The sequence below is a fragment of the Bufo gargarizans genome, chromosome 4 (assembly GCF_014858855.1).
Source record: "Bufo gargarizans isolate SCDJY-AF-19 chromosome 4, ASM1485885v1, whole genome shotgun sequence".
Lineage (NCBI taxonomy): Eukaryota > Metazoa > Chordata > Amphibia > Anura > Bufonidae > Bufo > Bufo gargarizans.
Window position 1 is genome coordinate 240,353,368 of NC_058083.1, and position 27,459 is coordinate 240,380,826.

General features: G+C 43.4%; 1 protein-coding gene across 1 annotated transcript in view; it reads left to right on the plus strand.

Annotated features, from left to right (window-relative positions):
• Positions 1 to 27,459, plus strand: part of LOC122935350 (collagen alpha-1(XIX) chain-like) — a 479,650-nt gene that overhangs the window by 296,617 nt on the left and 155,574 nt on the right. Inside the window, exon 10 of the mRNA XM_044291115.1 lies at positions 1,313 to 1,366. Coding sequence (XP_044147050.1) covers positions 1,313 to 1,366 — 54 coding nt within the window. The remainder of the gene's footprint in view (positions 1 to 1,312; positions 1,367 to 27,459) is intronic.

Genomic DNA, 27,459 nt, shown 5'->3' on the forward strand with positions numbered 1-27,459 from the left:
AGCTTTAAAGGGGTTGTCCAGGCATTTTCTATTGATGACCTATCCTCAGGATAGATAATCTATATCAGATCAGCAGGCGTCCAACACACGGCTCCCTTGCCGATCAGCTCTATGGGGAGAAGGCACACAGTGCAGATGTGTCGTCTCTCTTCCTGTCCTCTGCTGCTGTCCCATAGACGTACAGCAGCGAGCAGAAAGAAAGACTGGAGACAGTATGTGCGCACTGTGCCGCAGTCTCTTCATACAACTGATTGGCAGGGGTGCAGAGTGTTGGACCCCCGGCAATCTTATATTGATGACCTATCCTGTAGATAGGTCATCAATAGAAAAAGCCTGGACAACCTCTGTAATATGCATATAACCAGTAGTGGTGGTCTCTACCAAATGTACTGCACACTAGAGGTAACCTACAACATCTAGAAGGAACATTTCAAACTGAAGGCAACTAATTTTTATTAGTGAATTGATTTCTCATTCTTTTTACAGTGTAAGTGCTCTTTGCTAAATAGCTAACTGAATATACCCATAGTTATTCATGAACATAAGAGCATCTACATGAAAAGTTATCAATCTCTTGTAGCATGTTTTTCATAGCATGAGACCTAGTCATAAATTTAGATTGTCAGATGGAATAGTGAGTAACACATGACTTGGGATGCTTGTACATGCGATGGACAGGGTATGGTTTCATTCTGCAGTCAGATTAAGTTTATCCATGAGCCAACCCAAATGGTTGCTACTCCAAAAATAGTGTAACATAGGAAGTGAAGGATTAGGCAATTAGACAACATGACAAAGTAAATTTCATACTTGTTTCCCTGCATCATTTCACTGATGACTCTTTGGCATAAATAAGCTTATAAACCAAGCTCAGATTTTATAATATGACCATTAAACATTTATTATTAGTTATGTTGATGTGGCATTTATTTCAGGGAGCTGCACATATGAAATTTGCTCACATATATAATGCATGATAGGACCCTGACCTCGAGGGCTTATAATCTACAAGGGAAGGGGGAAGGAGACAGTTGTGAGGGTAGAAGCTGCTGGGAATGAAATTACAGCAGGTTTATTGTAGGTTGTAGGTTTTCCTGAATAGGTGAGTTTTCAGGTTAGTTAACATGCTAATAAAAAAAAAACTAATATGATACATAAATTGGTATTACATAGTCTATTCCTAATGGGTTTTTTTCTACCTATGTAATGCTTTTTTGGATGCTGTTCACACCAGATTTTGCAAACAGAAATTCTTGTTGTGTATTGCATAATGTATTTCTTAATCTACTGCTGTCTTTATTGTATTTCGCAGGGTGAGAAGGGAAGCAAAGGTGAAAATGGTAATCCAGGCGAAATTGGGGAAAAGGTATCCATTAAAATGCTTTTATCTAATCTTCTTTAATCAAATATGTATACAGTATTTCTTTTCTTGAACTTTCAAAGAAAATATTTATGAAACAGGATTTGCTTTAGTATGTGTTTCATAATGTAGTACCGGTACACTCTTCCTTTTATATCTTACCTGACAAAACATTTGATGTGTCATATAAAAGCCTGACAGCAGTACATTTTATTAGCATTAAAACAAGCTGCAATAAATTTCCCTTTGGAGCTTAAAATACCAACTAAATGTACTATTATATTGTGTAAAGGTAAGTTCTGACTTTTCAGATCTGCAACATACATGTATAGGGCACACTGTGGATTTTAACCCTTTCCCGACTGCCATACGGCTATATACGTGCTATTTGCACATGCTCCGTGCAGCTAGCAGGTATAAACATGTGCTGGCAGCGCTTTAATCCCAGCGCTGATCAGCACTGGGATTAAAGTTCCTGCTCCAGATATCTAGCAGGAGCAGTTTGAGTCCCAGCTGACAGACGCAGCACGGACCCTGAGGAGAAGACAGGAGTGGTTTATTGACGCTTCTGTCTTCTCCTGTGTCGGCGGGAGGACATTGCTGCACGAGACGATTCCTGTGACCGCTGGGGGTGTGTAGAGCAGGTCCAGGACCAGAGCTGCAGGTCTAAGGAGACCCTGATCAGTTTTGCCTGTGTGTCTTTCTTCCTTAGGGGGCTGTTTTCCCCTGTAACTGTGGATCCTGTGGATGCCCCAGTTACAGTGGAAACAGTGAAAAAAAGGTAAAAAAGAAAAGTCGGTGTCCTCCAGGAGTTCTTTAATGACTTCCCGAGGGACAGATTATGTGCCCAATTTTTTTTTAAAATATAAGTAAAAAAAAAAAAAATGCAAAAAAATATTAAAAATACCGTTGCTAACAGAAACCGTCACCATAGTTGCCCATTCTCTCAAACCTATACATATTATATATGAAAACTATCGTCACAAAATAAGCAACCCATTGCAATAATTAATTTTTGTGTCAGTTTTATTATTTAAGAAATAAAAAGCTATAATAAAAAATACTTTTTAATAATAATTAGCAGTTTTTCTCCAAATTAAACCTAAAAAAAGAAAAAACCTCTAAAAACATTCTAATAAAAAGTCCTAAGTGTCAAGTAAAAAAAAAAAATCGCTGAAATTATTTTTGCAGTCAAACAAATAAAAAAGCTACAGTCACTAAACCACCAGGTGCACATATTCACAAAAAGTTGCCTGGACATTCAGGTGTTTTTGGGCCTGGTCATGAAAGGGTTAAAGTTAAACTCCAGCCTGATGCACTACATGGAAGTACATTGTAGATCTTTTGTGTATTTTCCATGGTGGAAAATCTGCAGCATATTTGGCTGTAAACCACCATTACAAAAACTTTCCAATATGGAATGGGTTTTGTGACAGGATTTCACCAGATCTTCTGCTACCAGGGTATAAATCTCAGCTAGAACTGACGTCCTGAGGCTTCAAAACACAAAGTAGCAAAAAGTCTGCAGCAATATCCTATGAAATTAAGCAAAATTCACAGTGCAATTTCCACAGTGCAAATCTACGAGCGACTGTACCTTATATGTGATTCTGGCCTAAGTTTGGAATTTTTCTGTGATATGAAGTCATATATGAAGTCATTTGGAATTGGAACCCAGTTTGTTTACTTATTATTCTAAACACAGTCAAGCAAAATTGAACTATATTTTATCCACAACGTAAATTTGGAATCATTCTGCCTTGTCTGAGCGTAGCCTTACTTTAACATATAGTAAACATTATTAGGGTGGGTTCACACTAGCGTTATGGAGTCCGTTATGGCTTTCCGTTATAACAGGGTTATAACGGAACATAACGGAATCCATAGGATGGAATGCAAAACGGAAGCCTTTAAGAGGCATTCCGTTCTGCTCTGTCCTAAAAGAAGTCCATGGGAAAACATAACGGATAGGTCTGAGTCCCGTTATGCAAGACGGAAAACAAAGTCCGTCTTGCATAACGAGAACCAGACAAATCCGTTTTGATTCCCTCAGACTTCTTTTAGGACGGAGAGCAAACGGAATGCCTTATAAAGGCGCCCGTTTTGCATTCCGTCATAATGCAAGTCTATGGGCCGCAAAATGGATCCGTTCTTTCGTCTTATGGATTCCGTTATGTTTCGTTATAACCCTGTTATAACGGAAAGCCATAACGGACTCCATAACTCTAGTGTGAACCTACCCTTAGTGGTAAATGGCCCCTACACACAAAGGGTACTTATTTTCAATGTTATCATGTGGCTTCCTTGACCCTCCATGGGCTGTACAGTCACATCTTTTTTAACCTCTTGGTGACCAGCCTGTTTTGAGCGTTACTGACCAAACGTCTATCTTCTTTTTTTTAATCGAGCTCTAATTTTTTTTATTATTCCGTCTATGTAGCTGTATGAGGACTTTTTGTCATTTTTAATGGTGCCATTTTTGGGGTACACATAACTTTCTGATTAACTTTTATTAACTCTTTCTGGGAGGAAGATGTGAGTTTTTATCATTTTGCTGCATTCATCTTTTGGCATAAATAACATAATATCTTTATTCTTTGGGTCAGTACCATTACAGCAATACCAAATACATATTGCTTTTTTATATCTTTTGATACTTTTTAAAAAAGAAGAAGAAAAATTTGCTACATCCCAAGACCCATAACTTTTTTATTTTTCTTGGAGTGTGGGAGCTTGATTTTTGCAGGGCAAATTGTAGTTTTCATTGGTATCATTTTGGGATAAGTAACACTCGTTATTACGTTTTTTTTGGTGGTGACTGAGAATAAATTAGCAATTCTGGCATATTTATTTTTATTTTTTTACTGTAGGTTATAATTTTTATGATATTTAACATAGAATTATAGAATGTGTCGGCAGATAAGAACTATTTGGCCCTTCTAGTCTGCCTAATATACTGAATACTATGAATAGCCCCTGGCCCTATCTTATATGAAGGATGGCCTTATGCCTATACCATGCATGCTTAAACTCCTTCACTGTATTTGCAGCTACCACTTCTGCAGGACAGCTATTCCATGCATCCACTACTCTCTCAGTAAAGTAATACTTCCTGATATTACTTTCAAACCTTTGCCCCTCTAATTTAAAACTATGTCCCCTTGTAGCATTTTTTTGTCTTTTAAATATTTTCTCCTATTTTACCTTGTTGATTCCCTTTATGATTTCTATCATATCCCCTCTGTCTCATCTTTTTTCCAAGCTATACATGTTGAGGTCCTTTAATCTTTCCTGATAATATTTGTGTAGTGCAGGTCGTTGTGGACTCGGTAATACCAAACATGTGGGGAAGATTTTATTTTTGCATTTTTTTTTATTAAAAAGTGTATTTTCAATGGAGAAAAAGCATATTAAATAAGTTTCTTTAACTTTTTTTTAAACCAAACTTTACTTCTCAGGCTGTGTGTACACAGTAATTTACTAAAGAAGTTTTCTGGGAGTTTGAAATTGATGGCCTATCCTCAGGATAGGACATCAATATCTGATTGGTGAGGTGACTCCCGACACCCATGTGATCATCTACTGTATTTGAAAATGTAATTGGTGCTTCAGTGAGCATAGATGCCTCTTCCTAGTCCAGTGATGTCACATTGATTGTCACATAGCCTAGGTGCAGTTCCTTTGAATTGCCAATCATTACATGTTGGCCAATAAAAAATTATAAAACACCGTACAAACACTGTTATTGTAATGAATTAAAGTTTTTTTTTGAGAGTTTAATATTGATGGCCTATCCCCAGGATGGGAGATCATTATCAGATTGGTGAGGGGTCTGACTCCCAATATCCCTGCGGTTCAACTGTTTGAAAAGACCTCTGCACTTCAGTGAGCACCACTGCCTCTTCCTAGGCCAGTGATATCACATTAATTGTCACATAGCTTTGGCATAGCTCAGTCCCATTGAAGCGCCAAATATTACATGTTGGCCAGAACTAAATTATAGAACACCATACAAATACTGTGACTGTAATGAATTAAAGTTTTTTTTGAGAGTTTGATATCGATGACCTATCTCCAGAATGGGACATCAATATCTGATTGCTGGGGGTCTGACTCCCAACACCCCCACGATCATCTGTTTGAAAAGGCCTCTGCATTTCAGTGAGCACTGCTGCCTCTTCCTAGGCCAGTAATGTCACATTGCTTGTCACATAGACTAGATGCAGTGCCATTGAGGTGCCAAATATTATATGTTGGCCATAATAAATTAGAAAACATCATAGAAACACTGTAACTATGCTTTAGGGTGGCATTTTCGACAGTTCTCTGATGTTTTTGGTCCCCTGAGGTGTTTTTTTTTTTTTTTTTTTTTTTTACAAATTGCAGCATGCAATGTGTGGTGCATTTTTTCAAGCATTTTCCTATAGAGTTTTCTGTAGAAAAAAAAAGTCTGGAAAAATACAAGCCAAATGTTGTATGGCTAAAAAATAATTCTACCCCTAAAATATGCTTGCTAAAAACACATTCATTTCATGGTGACTTTTACAAGCTATAAAAGCACATAAAAAATAATGTAGTGTAGCATCACTAAAATAGAGGTCTTATGAATAGAGCTTGCGCACTTCCAGAAAATAGTTTTACAATAATACTAGGATTCTAATAAAATGTCACAGTTTGGCGCTTAAGAAAATATGATGCTTGGATAATAACTAGAAATGAGGTAATTTCTAAAAAAAATATATTCGGTTGGTTGCTTGATTTTTCCAAAAAGATTCGACTTGATCCAAATTTATTTGTGGTGAATCTCGTTAAAAAACAGCTATTTCCTGGCTGCAGAGAGCCTGTATAGTGGTGTAGAACACTGTGCCTTGCAGAATACACATAGGGAGCCTGCTGTGGTAGTGAAATTATACTGTGAGTCAGTATGATATGCAGATGACAGGTGTCGCTCTTAGAATCACTGCACACTTCACTTATTTGGGCAGTTATGGGGCCAAATCTGGCCAAATAATTAAAATGTGAACTCAGCCTTATAGGTCAATGTTAGCGCCAGATATAAAGAGCCGTGCTGAGGTCCAAGATCCTACTATGAAAGAGCGCACTCCTTTTACACTGATTCCACATCGATTTCTACAGAACCTGTTCTATTAAATGCTGATACAAGTAGAGCCCCCCTGACAGAGTGGAGAGGGTGTCAGCAGAAAGTTTGTGTTGACATCACAGATTATTTTGCCCTTCTTCTGATCTGTCAGAACAATAATGTCACGGTCTCTCCCGTGACAGGGGTAAGAAGATCTAAGAGACTGGCTGCACGTGATCTGATCTGACAGCTTCTTTGGTTTTACTTGTTTCTGTTTTGTTGCTGGTTATGACCACACCTCTTGTCTCATGTGTAGCTTAAGTTGTCATTCCAACTCCTCCATTTAGTCTGGTCTCACACATCATGCTATGCGGTTGATAGCTCCTTTTCTGGTTGAGGAAGTGCTGGTGTTTGGTTCTTTTCTGAGTTCCTGTTTGTCGCGTACTTCGGTGTTAAGTGTCTTCTCCCTATTTCTTGTTTGTTGTATTGCCTTATCTTTTGGTATTAGGCCTGTGGGAGTCTCCTGTTCCTTCAGCTGGGAAGTAACAGGTCATATTTTGTCCTGACACTATTTCCAGGGCCCCTTAGGGTCAGAGAGGGCTCTAGGTTCCTGCGTATAAACATTCCTACCATAAAGGTCTGTTCATACTGATAGTAGTGAGGGCTCGGTTTAGGGATTCACTAGGTGGTGTCCTTACCCCTTTCCCTAGTTTCCAGGCCTAGTATCTTTTCCCTTTTCTCCTGTGTTCGGTGTGCAATTTACCACCCACACCACGCCATGACAAATAACCCCCCAAAATGGATCCTTTCTGTTGAGCTTCCGACTAGACATGGTCAGTATTTGATCGGTAATCCATTAGTATTGGGGAGGCAAAAAAAAAAAAAAACAGAGATGAAACATGAATGGGATATTTGCATATCTTCTGTGTTTTGTACACATTCCTAATTTTGGCTACAAAATCATGAGCCAATTGTGATGCAAAATAGGGACCATGTTATACAGGCCTTGCAGCTGCTACTTAGACAGGATCAGTTGTGTGTCTCATTTTTTCTTCCTCCTGAAAGATCAGCAGAAGGGTCAAATAAAAGGTAAAATAGTGGCCTAGTTATGAAGTAGGGGAGGGTGAGAACAGTGTGAGAAGTCCAAAGAGTGGCCCAGTGACAATGGTGAGGTAGCAGCAGCAAGAGGAGAACACAGAGTGGTGAGATGGAAGGAGCATAACGAGACTACAGAGTGGTGAGGTGGCAGCAGCATAAGGAGACCACAGAGTGGTGAGGTGTCAGCAGCATGAGTAAACCGCAGAGTGGTCCAGTGACATAGTGGTGAGGTGGCAGTAGCATGAGGAGACCACAGAGTGGTCCAGTGACATAGTTGTGAGGTGGCAGCGGCATGAAGAGACCACAGAGTGGCCAAATGACAGAGTGTTAAGGTGGCAGCAGAATATAGAGACCACAGAGTGGCCCAATGATGGAGTGTTGAGGTAGCATCAGCACGAGTAGACCAAAGAGTGATAAGGTGGAGTAGCATAAGGAGACCACAGAGTGGCCCAATGACAGACTGTTTAGTTGGCAGCAGCAGAGGAAACCACAGAGTGGCTGAGTGACATAGGGGTTAGGTGGCATTAGCATGAGTAGAACACAGAGTGGCCTAGTGACACAGTGTTGAGGTAGCAGCAGCATGAGAAGACAACAGAGTGGTCAGGTGGCAGCAGCATGAAGAGACCACAGAGTGGCCAAATGACTGAGTGTTAAAGTGGCAGCAGCATGAGGAGACCATAGAGTGGCCCAATGACAAAGTGTTGAGGTTGCAGCAGCATGATGAGACAATAGAGTGGAGAGGTAGCACCAGTATGAGGAGACCGCAGAGTAGTCCAGTGAAATAGTGGTAAGGTAGCAGCAGCATGAGGAGACCACAGAGTGGCCTAGTGACACAGTGTTGAGGTAGCAGCAGCATGAGAAGACAATAGAGTGGTGAGGTGGCAGCAGCATGAAGAGACCACAGAGTGGCCCAATGACAGAGTGTTGAGGTGGCGGCAGCATGAGGAGACCATAGAGTGGCCCAGTGACAAAGTGTTGAGGTGGCAGCAGCATGAGAAAAGCACAGACTGGCCTAGTGACACAGTGTTGAGGTAGCAGCAGCATAAGAAGAAAGCAGAGTGGTGAGGTGGCAGCAGCATGAGGATACCACAGAGTGGCCCAATGAAAGAGTTTTGAGGTGGCAGCAGCACGAGGACACCACAAAGTGGCCCATTGACAGTGTTGAGTTGGGAGCAGCATGAGTAGACCACAGAGTGGCTCAATGACACAGTGATGTGGTAGCAGCATTATGAGGAGACAACAGAGTGTTGAGTTGGCAGCAGCATGAGGAGACCACAGAGTGGCCCAGTGACAGAGTTTTGAGTTAGCAGCAGCATGTGGATACCACAGAGTGGCCCAATGACAGAGTGTTGAGATGGCAGCAGCATGAGGATACCAGAGTGGCCCAGTGACATAGTGGTGAGGTGGCAGCAGCATGAGGAGATCACAGAGTAGCCCAATGACAGAGTGTTGAGATGGAAGCAGAATGAGGATAGCAAAGAGTGGCCCAGTGACATAGTGGTGAGGTATCAGCAGCTGTCACTGCCAGATCTCTGAGAAGTTCTGACAGACGTTCTTCAGTACCTCCTGCATGATGTTCTTTTGTTTTGGTTTCGCTTTGACATCTCCTCCCTCTTCCAGCTGTCATCTAATAGCAGTGATTGCCTCCCTTTATATCCCCTCCCATACTGCCTCACTTTGCGGTTTATACTACTTCCTGGATTGTGTTCACTGTTTGATGCTACTACTGCTGGTTCCTCAGTTAAGTCTATTTCTGTATTTGTCTTTTCCTGTTGGCTTGATTCTAGGTGACCCTGACTCCTCCGTATTAGGCTACTTTCACACTAGCGTTCAGAGCAGATCCGTCTGAGACGGATCCACTCATATAATGCAGACTGTGGCTCCGTTCAGAACGGATCCATCTGCATGATATTGTAAAAAAATGTCTAAGTGTTAAAGTAGCCTGAACGGATCCGTCCAGACTTTTACATTGAAAGTCAATGGGGGACGGATCCGTTTGAAGATTGAGCCATAGTGTGTCATCTTCAAACGGATCCGTCCCCATTGACTTACATTGTAAGTCTGGACGGATCCGCACGCCTCCGCACGGCCAGGCGGACACCCGAACGCTGCAAGCAGCGTTCAGGTGTCCGCCTGCTGAGTGGAGCGGAGGCTGAACGCTGCCAGACTGATGCATTCTGAGTGGATCCGCGTCCACTCAGAATGCATTAGTGCCGGACAGATGCGTTCAGGGCCGCTTGTAAGCCCCTTCAAACGGAGCTCACAAGCGGACACCCGAACGCTAGTGTGAAAGTAGCCTTAAGTGTAGGGAGCCGGTGGTCGTGTCCCCTCACTATTATAGGGTTTGCAGGTGTCACTCAGTCTAGATACGTGGACATGTAACTTTCTATCATAAAGATCTTTGCATGGGCTGAGCAGTCAGGGTGAGCTCTAGGGCTTTTATAGGGCTCACCCATTTGTTCCTTAGTTTGGGATCAAGCCAGTCGGGTCCTTATTTGTTACTTCTTGTTTTCTGCAACACCATCCGTGACAGCAGCATGAGGAGATGACAGAATGGCCCAATGACAGAGTGTTAAGTTGGCAGCAGCATAAGGAAACCACAGAGTGGCCCAATGACAAAGTGTTGAGGTAGCAGAAGCATGATGAGATAACAGACTGGTGAGGTAGCACCAGCATGAGGAGACAGCAGAGTAGTCCAGTGAAAAAGTGTTGAGGTGGCAGCAGCATGAGGAGACCATAGAGTGGCCCAATGACAAAGTGTTGAGGTGGTAGCAGCATGATGAGACCACAAAGTCGCATAATGACAGAGTTTTGAGGTGGCAGCATGAGGGGACCACAGAGTGGCTCAGTGATAGAGTGTTGAGTTGACAGCAGCATGAGTAGACCACAGAGTGGCCCAACGACAGAGTGTTGATGTAGCAGTAGCATGAGCAGACAACAGAGTGGTAAGGTGGCAGCAGAATGAGGAGACCACAGAGTGGCTCAATGACACAGTGATGAGGTAGCATCATTATGAGGAGACAACAGAGTGTTGAGTTGGCAGCAGCATTAGCAGACCACAGAGTGGTCCAATGTCAGACTGTTGAGTAGTGACAGACTGTTGAGTTGGCAGCAGCATGAGGAGACCTCAGAGTGGTCCAATGTCAGACTGTTGAGTAGTGACAGACTGTTGAGTTGGCTGCAGCATGAGGAGACCACAGAGTAGCCCAGTGACAGAATGTTGAGTTGACAGCAGCATGAGGAGACCACAGAGTGGCCCAATGACAGAATGTTGACATAGCAGCAGCATGAGACCACAGAGTGGTGAGGTGGCAGCAGCATGAGGAGACCACAATGTAGCCCAGTGACAGATTTTTGAGTTGACAGCAGCATGAGGAGACCACAGAGTGGCCCAATAACAGAGTGCTACTGTAACAGTAGCATGAGGAGACAACAGAGTGGTAAGGTGACATCAGCATGAGGAGACCACAGAGTGGCCCAGTGAAATAGGAGTGAGGTGGCATCAGCATGAGGAGAGCAAAGAGTGGCCTAGTGTCACAGTGTTGAGGTAGCAGCTGCATGAGAAGACAATAGAGTGGCCCAATTACAGACTGTTGAGTAGTGACAGACTGTTGAGTTGGCAGCAGTATGAGGAGACCACAGAGTGGACCAATGACAGACTGTTGAGGTTGCATCAGCATGAGAAGACAGAGTGGTGAGGTGGCAGCAGCATGAGGGAACCACAGAGTAGACCAGTGACAGAATGTTGAGTTGACAGCAGCATGAGGAGACCACAGAGTGGCCCAATGACAGAATGTTGACATAGCAGCAGCCTGAGACCACAGAGTGGTGAGGTGGCAGCAGCATGAGGAGACCACAGAGTAGCCCAGTGACAGAATGTTGAGTTGACAGCAGCATGAGAAGACCACAGAGTGGCCCAATGACAGAATTTTAACATAGCAGCAGCCTGAGACCACAGAGTGGTGAGGTGGCAGCAGCATGAGGAGACCACAATGTAGCCCAGTGACAGATTTTTGAGTTGACAGCAGCATGAGGAGACCACAGAGTGGCCCAATAACAGAGTGCTACTGTAACAGTAGCATGAGGAGGCAACAGAGTGGTAAGATGACATCAGCATGAGGAGACCACAGAGTGGCCCAGTGAAATAGGAGTGAGGTGGCATCAGCATGAGGAGAGCAAAGAGTGGCCTAGTGTCACAGTGTTGAGGTAGCAGCTGCATGAGAAGACAATAGAGTGGCCCAATGACAGACTGTTGAGTAGTGACAGACTGTTGAGTTGGCAGCAGCATGAGGAGACCACAGAGTAGCCCAATGACAGAGTGTTACTGTAACAGTAGCATGAGGAGACAATAGAGTGGTAAGGTGGCATCAGCATGAGGAGACCACAGAGTGGCCCAGTGACATAGGAATGAGGTGGCATCATCATGAGGAGAGCAAAGAGTGGTCCAATGACAGACTGTTGAGTAGTGACAGACTGTTGAGTTGGCAGCAGCATGAGGAGACCACAGAGTGGACAAATGACAGAGTGTTACTGTAACAGTAGCATGAGGAGACACTAGAGTGGTAAGGTGGCATCAGCATGAGGAGACTACAGAGTGGCCCAGTGACATAGGAGTGAGGTGGCATCATCATGAGGAGAGCAAAGAGTGGTCCAATGACAGACTGTTGAGTTGGCAGCAGCATGAGGAGACCACAGAGTGGACCAATGACAGACTGTTGAGGTTGCATCAGCATGAGAAGACAGAGTGGTGAAGTGGCAGCAGCATGAGGAGACCACAGAGTTGCCCAGTGACAGAATTTTGAGTTGACAGCAGCATGAGGAGCCCACAGAGTGGTGAGGTGGCAGCAGCATGAGGAGACTACATAGTGGCCCAGTGACAGAGTGTGGAGGTGGGAGTCAATACCAGTACCAGCTGAAGATGGTGGGTGGCAGTAGGAGCGCCTGGCAGCAGGTGTGTGGCATCAGGCTTATGGCAGCATCAGAATAGTAGCTGAAGCAGGTGACAAAGTTTAGGTGTGGCACCATGGATTATGTAGTATGATGCATCAGGCACTGGTGTGTGGAAATCCTGGCTGATCCACACCTCAATCATCTTCACAAAGATCTGTTTCTCCCCATTTTGGGTGGATTATGCCACATTATGCCACACACTCCCCATTATGCCACACTGCTGGCCAGGAAGGAAAACTTGTCCATGGCAAACTCGGCCAGTTGCAGCCTCAAATCGAGTTTGGCTGCCCCGTAGTCCAGGGTTTCTTCCATGTGGGGTGGCAGGGTGCAGTCCAAGTATGCCACCACCTGCAGCTTATGGTGAGTATTTTCTTCAGTAGGCAGGTGAAGAAAACTGCTCATCAGCGACTCTAGACTTAAGTTGCTGATGATGGAGCTGGTAGTGCTTTTGCCCCCCCATTTCCCCAGCAGCCATGGCTGTAGAATGTGAGCGCAAAGGTTCCCCCTGGTCAAACCTGGGTGAGGATGAGCGATATCACACATAGTCAGAGGCTAACTGTATACATAGGATGTCTCGATATTAGTTCAGTTTGTCCTCCATCTCAGTGTGTAAAAAGGCTCCCATTTTGGATCGGTAGCGAGGGGCTAACATGATGGAAAGCCAGTAGTCATCCCTCTGACGAATGGTGACAATTTGGCTGTTACTATGCAAGCAAGTGAGCATGCATAGGGCCATTTGCGCAAGTGACTTGGAGGGACTTCCTGCCTCCATCTACAGTGCATACTACCACGGTGTGTCTGGGTCATCTGCCTTGTCTTCCTCATTGTCCTGTAGCTCCTCCGGCTTTTCCTGCTCCTCCTCTCCTGTCACCTGTGTAGAAAAACCACCCATTTGTCTACTATTGCTTGTGCTCAAATGTCCTCCTCCTCTAGTTCAGCCCCCACAGGGCTCATGTGGTCGTGAGATGTAGTCGCCAAGTCTCCTGTCCCCTGGTTGGCCAGATTTAGCAGCATCTGTTCCAGGACATGAATCAGCGGAATAATGTTGTTCATCCCGTAGTCCTGACGACTGACAAATAAAGTAGTCTCCTCAAAGGGCCCGAGCAAACAAGTATCATGCATAAGCTTCCATTGGCTAACATCGAAATTACACAGGGGAGTGGCTCTGTCCTCCTATATCATCAATAAATAATTTATGGCCTTTCTCTGTTCATATAATCGGTCCAACATATGGGGGATGGTATTCCAACGGGTGGAAACATTGCATATCAGCCTATGTTGGGGGACGCCGTTCTGCCGCTGCAGCTCAAGGAGGGTGGCTGAAGTGCATGCAAAGTTTCTTGGTCACTTTCAGGATGTCTTGCAGATCGGGTAAAGACTTCAAGAACTGCTTTACAACCAGACTGAGCTTGTGTGCCATGCAGGGCACATGGCTCAGCCCTCCTTGACGTAGCGCCAACACAATGTTCTTCCCGTTGTCGATCACCATGGTTTTGAGTTTGAGTTGTCGAGGAGAAAGCCAGGATTCGCTTTCTTGCTGAAGGACACTAAGCAGTTTCTTCTCTGTGTGACCCCTTTTGCCCAGGCAAACCAGGTGCAGAACAGCGTGACACCGCCATGCCCTGCACATGTGGTATGCTGGAGGAGCACTGTGAATTGTCCCTGCAGTGGAGGCTGAGGACACGGTGGAGGATGAGGAGGCAGAGGCGGACATTGTCGCAGGACTAATGGCGTGAGAAGATGGAGGCTGGCCAAGTTGCTGGTGTGGCTGGGCAGGAACCACATTTACCCAGTGGGCCATAAAGGACATATATTGTTTTTGACCGTAGTTACAGCTGCACACATCGCGCTGCTGTGCACTTTGGCAGACACCGATAGGCTCAAGGAGTGGCCCACCTTCTTTTCTACATATGTGTGCAGGACTGGTTCTGCCTTTTTCACAAAGAATTGACTGCTTTGGACTCTCCACCTCGGCTAGACTCAAGCCATCAGTTCTCTGAAAGGTGCAGAGTCCACCACTTGGAAAGGGAGGGACTGCAGCACCAGCAACTTGGCCAGGAGCATGCTCAGCTTCTGCGCTGTTGGATGAGTGCACACTTTATGGTGACACTGCATGTGTTGACGCAGGGCCATGGTGCCAACATTGGAACCCTGGCCATACTTCACCTTCTGCCCACAAATTTGGCAAATGGCCATGTTTACCTCCTCCGGCAGCTTAACAAAAAACTGCCACATCGCCGAGTATGCCATTTCCCCCCCATCACTCTGCCTTGACTGCCTGCTACCGCTACCTCCGTGAACCTCTTCACCGCTACTTTCCGGGCAGGTAGACTCCTGCGAAGCTCTTCCTCACTAAAAAGTGGAGCTGAGCCTGCAGCATATAATACTTTTTGCCCTGAGCGAACAGAAAATGAAAGAGGCAGATTGAGGACAGTTGGGAGCACAGGGCCTGCTCCTGGGCCATGCCAACTAAGCGTCATGTCAGAGGAAGCCACCGACTCTTGGCTCTGGGTGTTTGATGTCTCTTACGACGAAGTTGAAGACCGAGTCAACCATTCAAGCACCGCTTGGTTGCTGGTCAAGACACAACTCTAGATAACACTGGGAGCTCTGGCCTCTTGCTGCAAATCCTGCTGCTATCCCCCTTCTTCTGCTGCTACTTCTGCCTGCAACAGAAACATTTTTACCACTGCCCGTTCCCTTTGAAGGGCCTGTCATTTGTCTGTGTGTAAAATAAAAAAAATACTGGAAAATAAAAGAATTTAATTTAAAGTAAATTAATACATCCCAAAAAAGGCTGTAGTACAGTGTATCATCACCGCAGAATGGGAAATGAAACATATTGTTTTCTCCTATTAATACAACCCCCCAAAAAATGTAGAACAATGTAAATTCACCACAGAACAGCTAATAGTTCGTACATATATTTCCTATTAATATACACCGTAAATGGCTGTATAGCAATGTATGTTCACCGCAGAACGGCAAATAGGACGTACGTATATTTCCTATTAATACACCCGGTAAATGGCTTTAGTACAATGTAACTTCATCGCAGAATGGCAAATAAGACATATTTTTTTCCTATTAAAACACCCCCAAAAAAACTGTAGTGCAATGTAACTTCAACGCCAAACGGCAAATAAGATGTATTTTTTTTCCCTATTAATACACCCGCCAAAAAAAGGATAACAATGTAAATTCACCGCAGAACGGCTAATAGTAGCTACTTATATTTCTTATTAATACACCCTGTAAATGGCTGTAGTACAATGTAAATTCACTGCAGCAGGGCAAATAAGATTTATTTTTCCTATTAATACACCCCCCCAAAAAAATGCTGAACAATGTAAATTCACCACAGAAAGGCTAATAGGTTGTACGTATATTTCCTATTAATACACCCCATAAATGGCTGTATAGAAATGTAAATTTACCACAGAATGGCTAATAGGATGTATGTACAGACGTGGACAAAATTGTTGGTACCCTTTGGTCAATGAAAGAAAAAGTCACAATGGTCACAGAAATAACTTTAATCTGACAAAAGTAATAATAAATTAAAATTCTATAAATGTTAACCAATGAAAGTCAGACATTGTTTTTCAACCATGCTTCAACAGAATTATGTAAAAAAATAAACTCATGAAACAGGCATGGACAAAAATGATGGTACCCCTAACTTAATATTTTGTTGCGCAACCTTTTGAGGCAATCACTGCAATCAAACGCTTCCTGTAACTGTCAATGAGACATCTGCACCTCTCAGCAGGTATTTTGGCCCACTCCTCATGAGCAAACTGCTCCAGTTGTGTCCGGTTTGAAGGGTGCCTTTTCCAGACTGCATGTTTCAGCTCCTTCCAAAGATGCTCAATAGGATTGAGGTCAGGGCTCATAGAAGGCCACTTTAGAATAGTCCAATTTTTTCCTCTTAGCCATTCTTGGGTGTTTTTAGCGGTGTGTTTTGGGTCATTGTCCTGTTGCAAGACCCATGACCTGCGACTGAGACCAAGCTTTCTGACACTGGCTAGTACATTTCTCTCTAGAATTCCTTGATAGTCTTGAGATTTCATTGTACCCTGCACAGATTCAAGACACCCTGTGCCAGACGCAGCAAAGCAGCCCCAGAACATAACAGAGCCTCCTCCATGTTTCACAGTAGGGACAGTGTTCTTTTCTTGATATGCTTCATTTTTTCGTCTGTGAACATACAGCTGATGTGCCTTGGCAAAAACTTCGATTTTTGTCTCATCTGTCCACAGGACATTCTCCCAGAAGCTTTGTGGCTTGTCAACATGTAGTTTGGCATATTCCAGTCTTGCTTTTTTATGATTCGTTTTCAACAATGGTGTCCTCCTTGGTAGTCTCCCATGTAGTCCACTTTGGCTCAAACAACGACGGATGGTGCGATCTGACACTGATGTTCCTTGAGCATGAAGTTCACCTTGAATCTCTTTAGAAGTCTTTCTAGGCTCTTTTGTTACCATTCGGATTATCCGTCTCTTAGATTTGTCATCAATTTTCCTCCTGCGGCCACGTCCAGGGAGGTTGGCTACAGTCCCATGGATCTTAAACTTATGAATAATATGTGCAACTGTACTCACAGGAACATCTAGTTGCTTGGAGATGGTCTTATAGCCTTTACCTTTAACATGCTTGTCTATAATTTTCTTTCTGATCTCTTGAGACAGCTCTTTCCTTTGCTTCCTCTGGTCCATGTCGAGTGTGGTACACACCATATCACCAAACAACACAGTGATTACCTGGAGCCATATATATAGGCCCAATGGCTGATTACAAGGTTGTAGACACCTGTGATGCTAATTAGTGGACACACCTTGAATTAACATGTCCCTTTGGTCACATTATGTTCTGTGTTTTCTAGGGGTACCATCATTTTTGTCCATGCCTGTTTCATGAGTTTATTTTTTTACATAATTCTGTTGAAGCATGGTTGAAAAACAATGTCTGACTTTCATTGGTTAACATTTATAGAATTTTAATTTATTATTACTTTTGTCAGATTAAAGTTATTTCTGTGACCATTGTGACTTTTTCTTTCATTGACCAAAGGGTACCAACAATTTTGTCCACGTCTGTATATTTCCTATTAATACACCCCCTAAATGGCTGTAGTACAATGTAACTTCACAGCAGAATGGTAAATAAGACATATTTTTTTTCCTATGAATACACCCCCAAAAAATAACGTAGAACAATGTAAAACCACCGCAGAATGGCTAATAGGATTTACGTATATTTCCTATTAATACACCCCGTAAATGGCTGTATAGCAATGTAAATTCACTGCAGAGCTGCTAATAAGACGTACATATATTTCCTATTAATACACCCCATAAATGGTTGTATAACACAGCACTTGCACCCTAATAACAAGCAAGATTTGCTGGAATTACTGAGCTATTATATAATGCAAACCTAAAAGCAGCAGTATAACAGCAATTTGGATCCCCAGTTAGTGCAGCAAGGTGTAATAGAATTGCTCCTATTACCCAGACTGTACATTCCCCTATTGGACCCTGTTCTCCTTTTATAGTGTGGATAATGCCTCCCTATCTTTTCCCTACACTATCAATAATCTTTCCCCAAACTTCAAAATATTTTTTTCAGCACAATATAGTCTTTCCTAGCACTGTCAGAGTAACAGTAACAGGCAACAGAACCTTGTATGTTTTATCGGGAAATACCTGTGCATCTCAGTGACCTCCCCGATCATCACTAAGGTGCTGAGGTTTTCTGCCTTCGGCCTAGTTGGACAGGATTGCAGTAGATATGCTGGACTGCAGCGGTAGAAGCAAAGGTCATTCCTCAAACAATGTTCCTTCCTTTTCTGGGGAGTCAAGGTAGCCACTTGCATAGGCTCCTCAGACTCCACCAGCACCTTAACTACAGAAGACTGAGAGATAGCAGGAAATGAACAAGGACAAACAGAGACCGCATGTTTACCTTCTCTAAGTCGTTGGTCCAGTCAGATAGCCAGAGACATGGCCTCATCTAAGGGCCCTGGTGTATGGTGGCTTACTTAAAGTTCCTTCAGGGTGTCTGAAAGTTCTAATCTGAACTGTGACTTAAGGGCTGGATCATTCTAGTCTGAGGCAGTACACCACCGTTGGAACTCGACGGTGTCTACAGGTCGCCTGCCTTGACGTAGAGATAGAAGCCGACTCTCAGCGTTAGCGTCTTTGTCAGGCTCGTCACATAAAAGACTGAGAGCAGAAAAAAAAGGTCTATGGAATGCAGCTCAGGGGAATTAGGCGGTAAAGAGAGTGATAACCCCTGCAGGTCACCTTGCAACAGCGAAATGATGATGCCAACTTGCTGTGCCTCGGGAACCCAAGGAACGAGGTCTCAAGCGAAAATAGAGTTTGCAACGCTCCCTAAAAGTAGAAAAGCCCTTACAGTCACTAGAGAAGTAGTCAGGAAGCTTAATCTTAGGATCCATTGGTGACTGGGTTGTGGTAGCAGGGGGACTAATCTGGCGGGATTACTGCTGCTGGACGCTCTCTGCTAAATCCTGCACCAAATTAACAATGCCCTCAATTTGTGAGGATGTCTGCCATGGTGTCCATAATAGTGCAGGTACCAGTCTATTTTGGCCAGAGATAATGTAAACACCTGTAGGTAGGGACAGACATGAACAGTGTCCCTGACCTAGAACCCAACCTGCTTCCCTACCTACTTACAATACAAGCCCTAGGAAGTAAGACCATTGGTGACTAGGTTGCCGATGCAGGGGGGCTGGTCTGGTGGGATTCCTGCTGCTGGAGCCTCTCCGCTAAATCCTGTGCAAAAAGTACAATGCCATCCATTTGGGAGGCTAAGGCTGCCATGGAATCCATAATAGTGCAGGTAACAGTCTTTTTTAGGCAGTGATAATGTAACTCCTCTAGGTAGGGACAGACACAGACAATTAGCCCTGACCTAGAACCCAGCCTGCTTTCCCTACCTACTTGCAGTACAAGCCCTAGGTAGCAAGACCACAACTGGTTGACAGTCCCTGCGCTACATACGTGCAGAGACATACAGACACCAAGAGACAAAACAACACTAAAACAGGGTTGTACGTAAATGGGTCAGAACCAGACAGGCTATGCAATACCAAATGAGAGACAGAGAGTGGTCAGAAGACAAGCTGAGATCAAAACCAGAAGAACAATGCAGTACCAAATGAAAGGCAAAGAAAGGTCAGAGGAACAAGCAATTTGATAAGCACAGCTTATTTTTACCCTGAAGATCATTCTTGCATATAGAATTGGTTTTGTCTGCAGGCAAATGAGTGACATCCACACAGAGCTACAAGCAGCTGAGCATGGCTTAGGTCTGACATGTTTTCAGCTAGCATAAACAGTATTGGCAGCATCACCAGTTCCTGAGCTGACCACCACAGAAGCAGATCTGGCCCTGAAATATTTTTCTAATGTTTTTGCCATACTGTATGTTTCCTATGCTCGATATTGCCACAGCAGACATCACCTTTCTCCTTTGATGTCACTTCCTCTTCAGCACCCCAATTCAATTCCCAGGTCCTGTTGAACACTCAATCATTATCAATTAGTTCTCACCCCCCAGACACTTTTATCCAACTGTGAGATATCATCATAGGCTCCTTGTCCCACTCACGAGTTCCTCTTTTGTATTCGCTCACCAAAGCTACCAGTGCTCCTACTGCCACCATCATAGCTACAAGTGCTACAACTACTACCACCATCAACAACACAACTATACAATACTCAGCTATATAATACACTGAGAGGACTCCTGAGCTCATTTACATAATGGAGAGGACTCCAATCCATGCACTGCATTCCCAGCCTGCAGGCGCACAGTGGGGGAACATCAATGAGTAAAAAATATAAGAATTACTGATTTGAACACAGTGTCCTTAAGGGTATGACCAAATGATCTGGTTTCTTGATGCAGTTTTATAAGCAAAAAAAAAGAAAATGACACATTTTTCTCTTTTTTGAATTCACTTCTGGTTGTGGCTTCCAAAACTAGATCGAGAAACCTGATTGTGTAGCCATGCCTACACTTTCATTTATAGAAGGTGGTCTGAGGGGACATTAAAAGGTAAAGGTAATTTATGCTACTGTGAATGTTTTGTATTTTCACATTTCCACACACTCTTATTACAATTAGTTTTCCAGTAACTTAATGTGTCTAAGAAATGTCATCATCTTACAAATATATATATATTTTAATATTCAGAAGGAAGAGCCGTGGGGTGTATCTGGATTTAATTGAAAATGTTTTTGTATCCTTTATTTTTCTCTGTACCTTGTGCATTCAGTCTGTATAGTTCCTTTGTTAGGATCTTGGCTCAGACATTTCTTCGTACACCACCAAAGCATGGCATTGATTGTTGATGCAGTCTACATCCTTGCTGACAATGTAGCTCAGGGGATGTATTTATGGGGAAGCCCTGGCTTTCATCAAGCCAGCAAATTGTCTGAAGTGGTTCCAATGGGCATATAAACACTTGGCATGTATTTTTTAGAATGGAATTATTTTTTTACATAACACTATGCAGTACCACGATAATACTTAATCATGAGTCCTCTGTGTATTTACCTAGGGATTAGTTTACTGGAAAATATCAAAGGACTTTACAGAGTTCATTGGCTCTCCTTAAAAATTCATAAAGCTAAAAATAGTCATGAACATAAAATGCACATAGATGAAGCAATGTATACTTTCAGCTAGTCTAAGTGGTTGCTTAGCAAGTTTTTAAATGTATGCATTAAGAACAGAAGAAAATCAGATACATTTTTACATATCTAAAGCCTGAATAAATATGTGCATATTTCTTGTTTAAACATAACCTCCCTCACATGCTCAAAATAAAAGAATTCAGTGTGAAATTGACTTAGAAAGAAGCATTGTGGATTGTTTCCAACTCAGTATTATTTACAGCTGTGTGATGTCTTGGTAAACTGAGGGATTATATAGGAAATCCTTAGATATCTTGCTAACTGTTTGGGGCTTTTAAATTCTGCCAATCACTAGTTAGGAAAAGCTGCTTGAGGTAAATAGGCTGCACTGAATGGCGGTGCGTGTTCTGCTTGTTCCCTGGAAAGTTAACAAGTGCATATTATACAATTATAAATGAATGGAATAATGATAATTATATTATTGGGATACTCCTCAGGAGTATAATTCATCTCCTGCCCCCACCTTCATTTTAGTTTATAACAAAGGCAGATGTTATTTTTTTTTTCAGTTTTTGATCTTCAGATGTTCTATATTTTATTTGGCAAGGAGTGAAAATATACAAATTATGAAAATATAAACTTGATGAGCAATGTGTTAAATACACAGTGGCAGCGCACTTTAATTTGACTTTTTCAATTAGGTGTTTTTTTAGTTCATTGCATCTTACCAATTTTGGGCTAGAAGTCAAATTTTCAATTGGTTTTTATTTTAAAAAATTATATTGATTTTCCTCTGCAGCTTTTACTTTTATTACATCTACAGACCATTTATTTTTGCCTAAGGGCTCATTGACACGGCCTTTGTCGTTTTTGCGGTCCGCGAATTGCAGATCTGCAAAACATGGATACCGGCTGTGTGCGTTTCGTTTTTTGGGGGTGCCGCAGAGCATTCATTTCAATGGGGCTGAAAAAGATGAGGAAAGCACACAGTGTCTACATGTTTTGTGGCCCATTGAAGTAAATGGGTCTGTATCCAACCGCAAAAAATGTGGATCAGATGCGAACAAAAAGCACAGTCATATGCATGGGCCCTAACATTGAATTGATCAGGAAGCGCCGCTTACTACTCAATCTGTATTCCTTATCTCTGAACTCCTGACAGCTCATAAACATTCACAATAGCTACATTCTGATAAGAATATAGCTTAAAAGAGTCTTTATTAGCTGGCATGAGTTTAAAGATAAGGGCTTCAGATCGACCATCGATTCAATGTGAGTGAAACAGTATTAGTCTGTAGATGTAGTGAAAGCTGCAGAAAAAAGCTGTTGATAAAGACCAATTGAAAAAAAAAAAAAAAGATTTTTATTCCAACATGAATAAAATGAAATGATAAAAAATTACCCCTGAAGGTGCTCATAGCCTTTAAAGTTTGCTGAATTTATGAAGCTTTATATGCTGGATTTCTGCCATACACAGTTGCATATTTTGTTATATGTCATCTTTATGCAAAAATGTGTGTTTTTTTGTTATTTTATTCCATTTCCAAGTGGTTGTGACAGTGGGCCTGATTAGCTAGGCATATAGGTATATGCCAGAATAAAATCACAAAATATTTAGCAGGTTTTTTGATTCAAGATGGATCAACTTTATCAATGTACCAAATGATTATAAAACCTCTCTGCATGATACATTTCATGTTAACATTTGCTACATTTGTATATTTAAGCTACTTTGATTTATGCAGTTTGGGTCAACAATGAAGTCATTTATTAAATAACTGCAATATGCAGTGACCTAAAACGTTCTTGGAGAATGGATCTAATTAGACACGTATGATTCTTATGAAGATTATCATGCCTCCTGACTAAAAATTAGCAAACCAGTTTAGACCGAACCGAGTTTGGTCCGAACTTTGCTATTTTTTAACGGCAATTGAACCCGAATCTTTCAAGGTTTGTTTCGGATGACTCCACTAAAATGGGGCTACGTTCAGTTATGAGCTGGCATGAGTTCAGAAATAAGAGCTACAGATCAAGCAGTCAGAGATGCTTACTGACAAATTCAATGTGAGGGAAAGAGTACTAGTCTGTAGATGTAGTGAAAGTGAAAGCTGTAGAAACAAAGCTGTTGATAGTTGTTCATAAAAACACTTTTTTTTTAATTTTTATGAATTTATGAAGCTCTGTATGCTGGATTTCTGCCATACACAGTTGCAAATTTAGTTGCATGCCATCTTTGTGCAACAATGTTTGGCTTTTTGTGATTTTATTCCATTCATCCAGTAAGTGATTTTATTCCATTCATCTAGTAAGCCCTTAGGAGGAGATGAAGGAGGAGGCTGCAGACCCCAGGCATTTCCGTGCTGGTGGTGGTTGTATAAGTGTCCCCTATAACCACATTATTGATGTTGGGGCAGCTACAGTGGCAGTCGGGGAAGAGCAAAGAATCCACCCCGATATCCCACAGTCTGATAGAAGCAAAAGGGAGAGTGAGGACTCCGATGACAATTGTGTGATGGACAGGACCTGGGAGTCAGATCAGGGTGTTGGGGAGGAGGCAACATCAGAGGAGGTGGGTTATAGTGGCAGCAATGAAAAGCAGAGGCCACAAAACACCCAAAAAACAGCCAGGACCATGCCTGCTTCAGGATCTTGTGATACCGCTGACGCAGTGGGTGGGTTATGCCCAAAATGTGCCAGAGCAAAGCCCAGCCCGACTGATTCTATGTGAGTATCTCCCATCTGGTAGTTTTTCTCCACGCTGCCGGAAGACAAAAGCATTGCCTTGTGATCTTAAGATCATGTTCAAGTGACGGAATTAAGGAAGGTATGTTGTCCTTGTAACGGGGATCCAGCAGCGTGGCCACCCAGTAATTAGCACAAGTTAGAATGTGGGCAACTTAGCGGTCGTTGCGGAGACACTGCAGCAAGTAATCGCTCATGTGTTCGAGGCTACCCAGAGTCAACGAAAATCTGTGTCCTCTGTATCCCCCCAGCCATGCGCGAGTGATGGCCATGAGCTGGCTTGGGTGCCACCCTGCTGTGAACAAGGTTCCTCCTCCTCCATCTCTTCCTCCTCATCCTCCACCTCATCATCCTCCCGAACTGTGCCCTGGCTGGACAATTGTTTAGCTGGCGTTTGTGGGTGCAGGAACCCACCCTCAGAGCCACTTGTAAATGACTGGCCTGAAACCCTATGAAATGATCCCTCTTCCTCCTCCTCCTGTGTCACATCCACTTCCATCATCGCCCAAAGGGTTTTTACAAGGAGACATAGAAGTGGGATAGTAACCCTGAGAATGACGTTATCGGCTCTGGCTATGTTGGTGTAGTACTCGAAACAGCGCAACAAGGCACAAAGGTCTTGCATGGAGGCCCAGTCATTGGTGGTGAATTCGTGATGTTCCGCAGAGCGACTTACCCGTGCGTGCTTCAGCTGAAACTGCACTATTGCCTACTGATGCTCGCACAGTCTGGCCAGCATGTGCAAGGTGGAGTTTCACCTTGTGGGCACGTCGCATATGAGGCGGTGAGCGGGAAGGCCGAAATTACGCTGCATCGCTGACAGGCGAGCAGCGGCAGGCTGAAAGCATGCACAGACGGCCCGCACTTTCTGCAGCAGCTTTGACATATCGGGGTAATTTTTAAGGAACCTCTGCACGACCAAATTCAGCACATGCGCCAGGCAAGGGATGTGTGTCAAACTGGCTAGTCCCAGAGTTGCTACAGGATTTTGCCCATTATCGCACAACACCAGGCCGGGCTTGAGGCTCACTGGCACCAACCACTCATTGGTCTCTTGTTCCATGCCCGTACACAGCTCCTGCACAGAGTGGGGTTTGTCCCTCAAACAGATACGTTTTAAAACTGCCTGCTGTTATTTACTCCTGGCTGTGCTGAAGTTGGTGGTGAAGGTATTACGCTGACCGGATGAGGAGGCGTTAGAGGATGAGGAAGTGAAGAAGGAGGAGGAAGCAACAGGAGACAAAGAGAAGCGCCTTGCAATCCTTGGTGGTGGAAGGACATGCGCCAAACTGCTATCTGCCTCAGGCCCAGCCGTCACTGCATTTACCCAGTGTGCTGTTAGGGAGATATGTACTGTGGGACATCTATCGCCATAAGGCTTTTCAACCTCTCCGTCTCAACCAGACAGAATGACATCAAAGGCCAGTAATTTTGAAATGCTGGCATTCAGGGCCAGGGATCACGGGTGGGTAGGGGGGTACTTCCTCTTCCACTCCAGTGGAGATAGAGAGCTGAACGCTTCCATGGGACATTCTGGAGATGCTTGGTGACCCAGGTGTGGTGTTGCTGGCAGATCCTCTGTTTGCGGGGTGCCAGGTGGCACTGTCACTCCAGAGGTGGATGAAGAGGCCGAGACTGCAGCAGAAAAGGGAGCAGGAGGAGCCAGAGACCTTTCTTTGTTTTTGAGGTGTCTACTCCACTGCAGCTCATGCTTTGCACTTAGATGCCTGGTCATGCAGGTTGTGCTCAGGTTTAGAAAGTTTATGCCATGCTTCAGGCTCTGATTGCACAGCGTGCAAACCACTCGTGTCTTGTCATCAGCACATTGTCTGAAGAACTGCCACGCCAGTGAACTCCTCGGTCCCTTCTGCGTTGGGCAGTAGCAGGCATTCTATCTAGGGGACGGCCGCTCCGCTTTTGCACCCTGCTCCGTCTTCTGCTGTGCTATTGGCTCTGTGCGACCAGCGCCTCTTCCTCGGAATTACACAGGTCACTCGCATGACCTTGATTCCATGTGGGGTCGAGGACATCATCGTCATCCACATCATCTTCCACCCAGTCTTCACTCCTGCTCTCCTTGTCGGTCTGCACACTGCAGAAAGCCACAGCAGTTGGCACCTGTGTTTCGTCTCCATCCGAGACGTGCTGCGGTGGTCCTCCCATGTACTCATCCTGAAACATAAGTGGTTGGGCATCGGTGCACTCAATCTCTTCCTCTTCTGGGGCAGGGCTATGTGGATGGCCCTGGGAAACCCTGCTAGCAGAGTCATCAAAAAGTAGAAGAGACTGCTGCATGACTTGGGGCTCAGACTGCTTGGCTGATTTGCAAGGGGGTGATGTGAAAGACTGAAGGACATTGGCTGCAGGTGCCAACTCTGAGCTTTCTACAGGAGACTGGGTAGGAGACAATATAAAGGAACTGGAGGCACTGTCAGCAACCCAATCTACCATCGTCTGTATTTGTTCTGGCCTCACCGTTCGTAAAGCCGCATTAGGCCCGACCAAATAACGCAGAAAGGTTCTGCCGCTTACTACTCGCACCTGAGGAAGGTGTTTCACTTGTTCGTGTAGCTGGCACAGATCGACATTAAACCCAAAATTGGGTGTTTTTTTAAACCCCAGAATATTTTTGCAGTATTTCAAGCCTGTATTTCACACTATCAAATCCTGAAAAGGCCCCTGATGTAGGGTATTGCCAAAAATGATTTTTTTTTAATAGCAGAATATTTTTTCCAGTATTTCAAGCTTGTATTTCACACTAACAAATCTTAAAAAAGCCCTGATGTAGGGTATTGCCAAAAATGGGTGTTTTTTAAAACACAGAATAGTTTTGCAGTATTTCAAGCTTGTATTTCACACTAACAAATGCTACATAGGCCCCAGATGTAGGGTATTGCCAAAAAATTGTGTTTTTTAAAACACAGAATAGTTTTGCAGTATTTCAAGCTTGTATTTCACACTAACAAATGCTACATAGGCCCCAGATGTAGGGTATTGCCAAAAATGGGTGTTTTTTAAAACACGGAATAGTTTTGCAGTATTTCAAGCTTGTATTTCACACTGACAAATGCTGAAAAGCCCCTGATGTATGGTTTTGCCAAAATTGTTTTAAAAAAAACAAAACACTGAATATTATTGCAGCATTTCAAGCTTGTATTTCAAACTGACAAATGCTGAAAAGGCCCCTGATGTAGAGTATTGCTGAAAATGGTTGCTGTTATTTAGTAACAGAATATTTTTGCAGTATTTTAAGCTTGTGTTTCACACTGACAAATGCTGCAAAGGCACCAGATGTAGGATATTGCCAAAAATGGCAGATTTTTTTTAAAACCCAGAATATAATTGCAGTATTTCAAGCTTGTATTTGTCTGTCACAAATGCACATATGCTGTTCTGGTGCGCAGAACTTGCATAAAAATGGCCACCGCCGCCCAACTAACTAACAGACGGATATATGTTATTTTTCTATGTCACTGCTCAGGGCAGGGTAAAAAGATTGTGCACTGCACCCACAAAACAAAATCTATGTAGATCGAGTTAGCAAGCACTTCTGA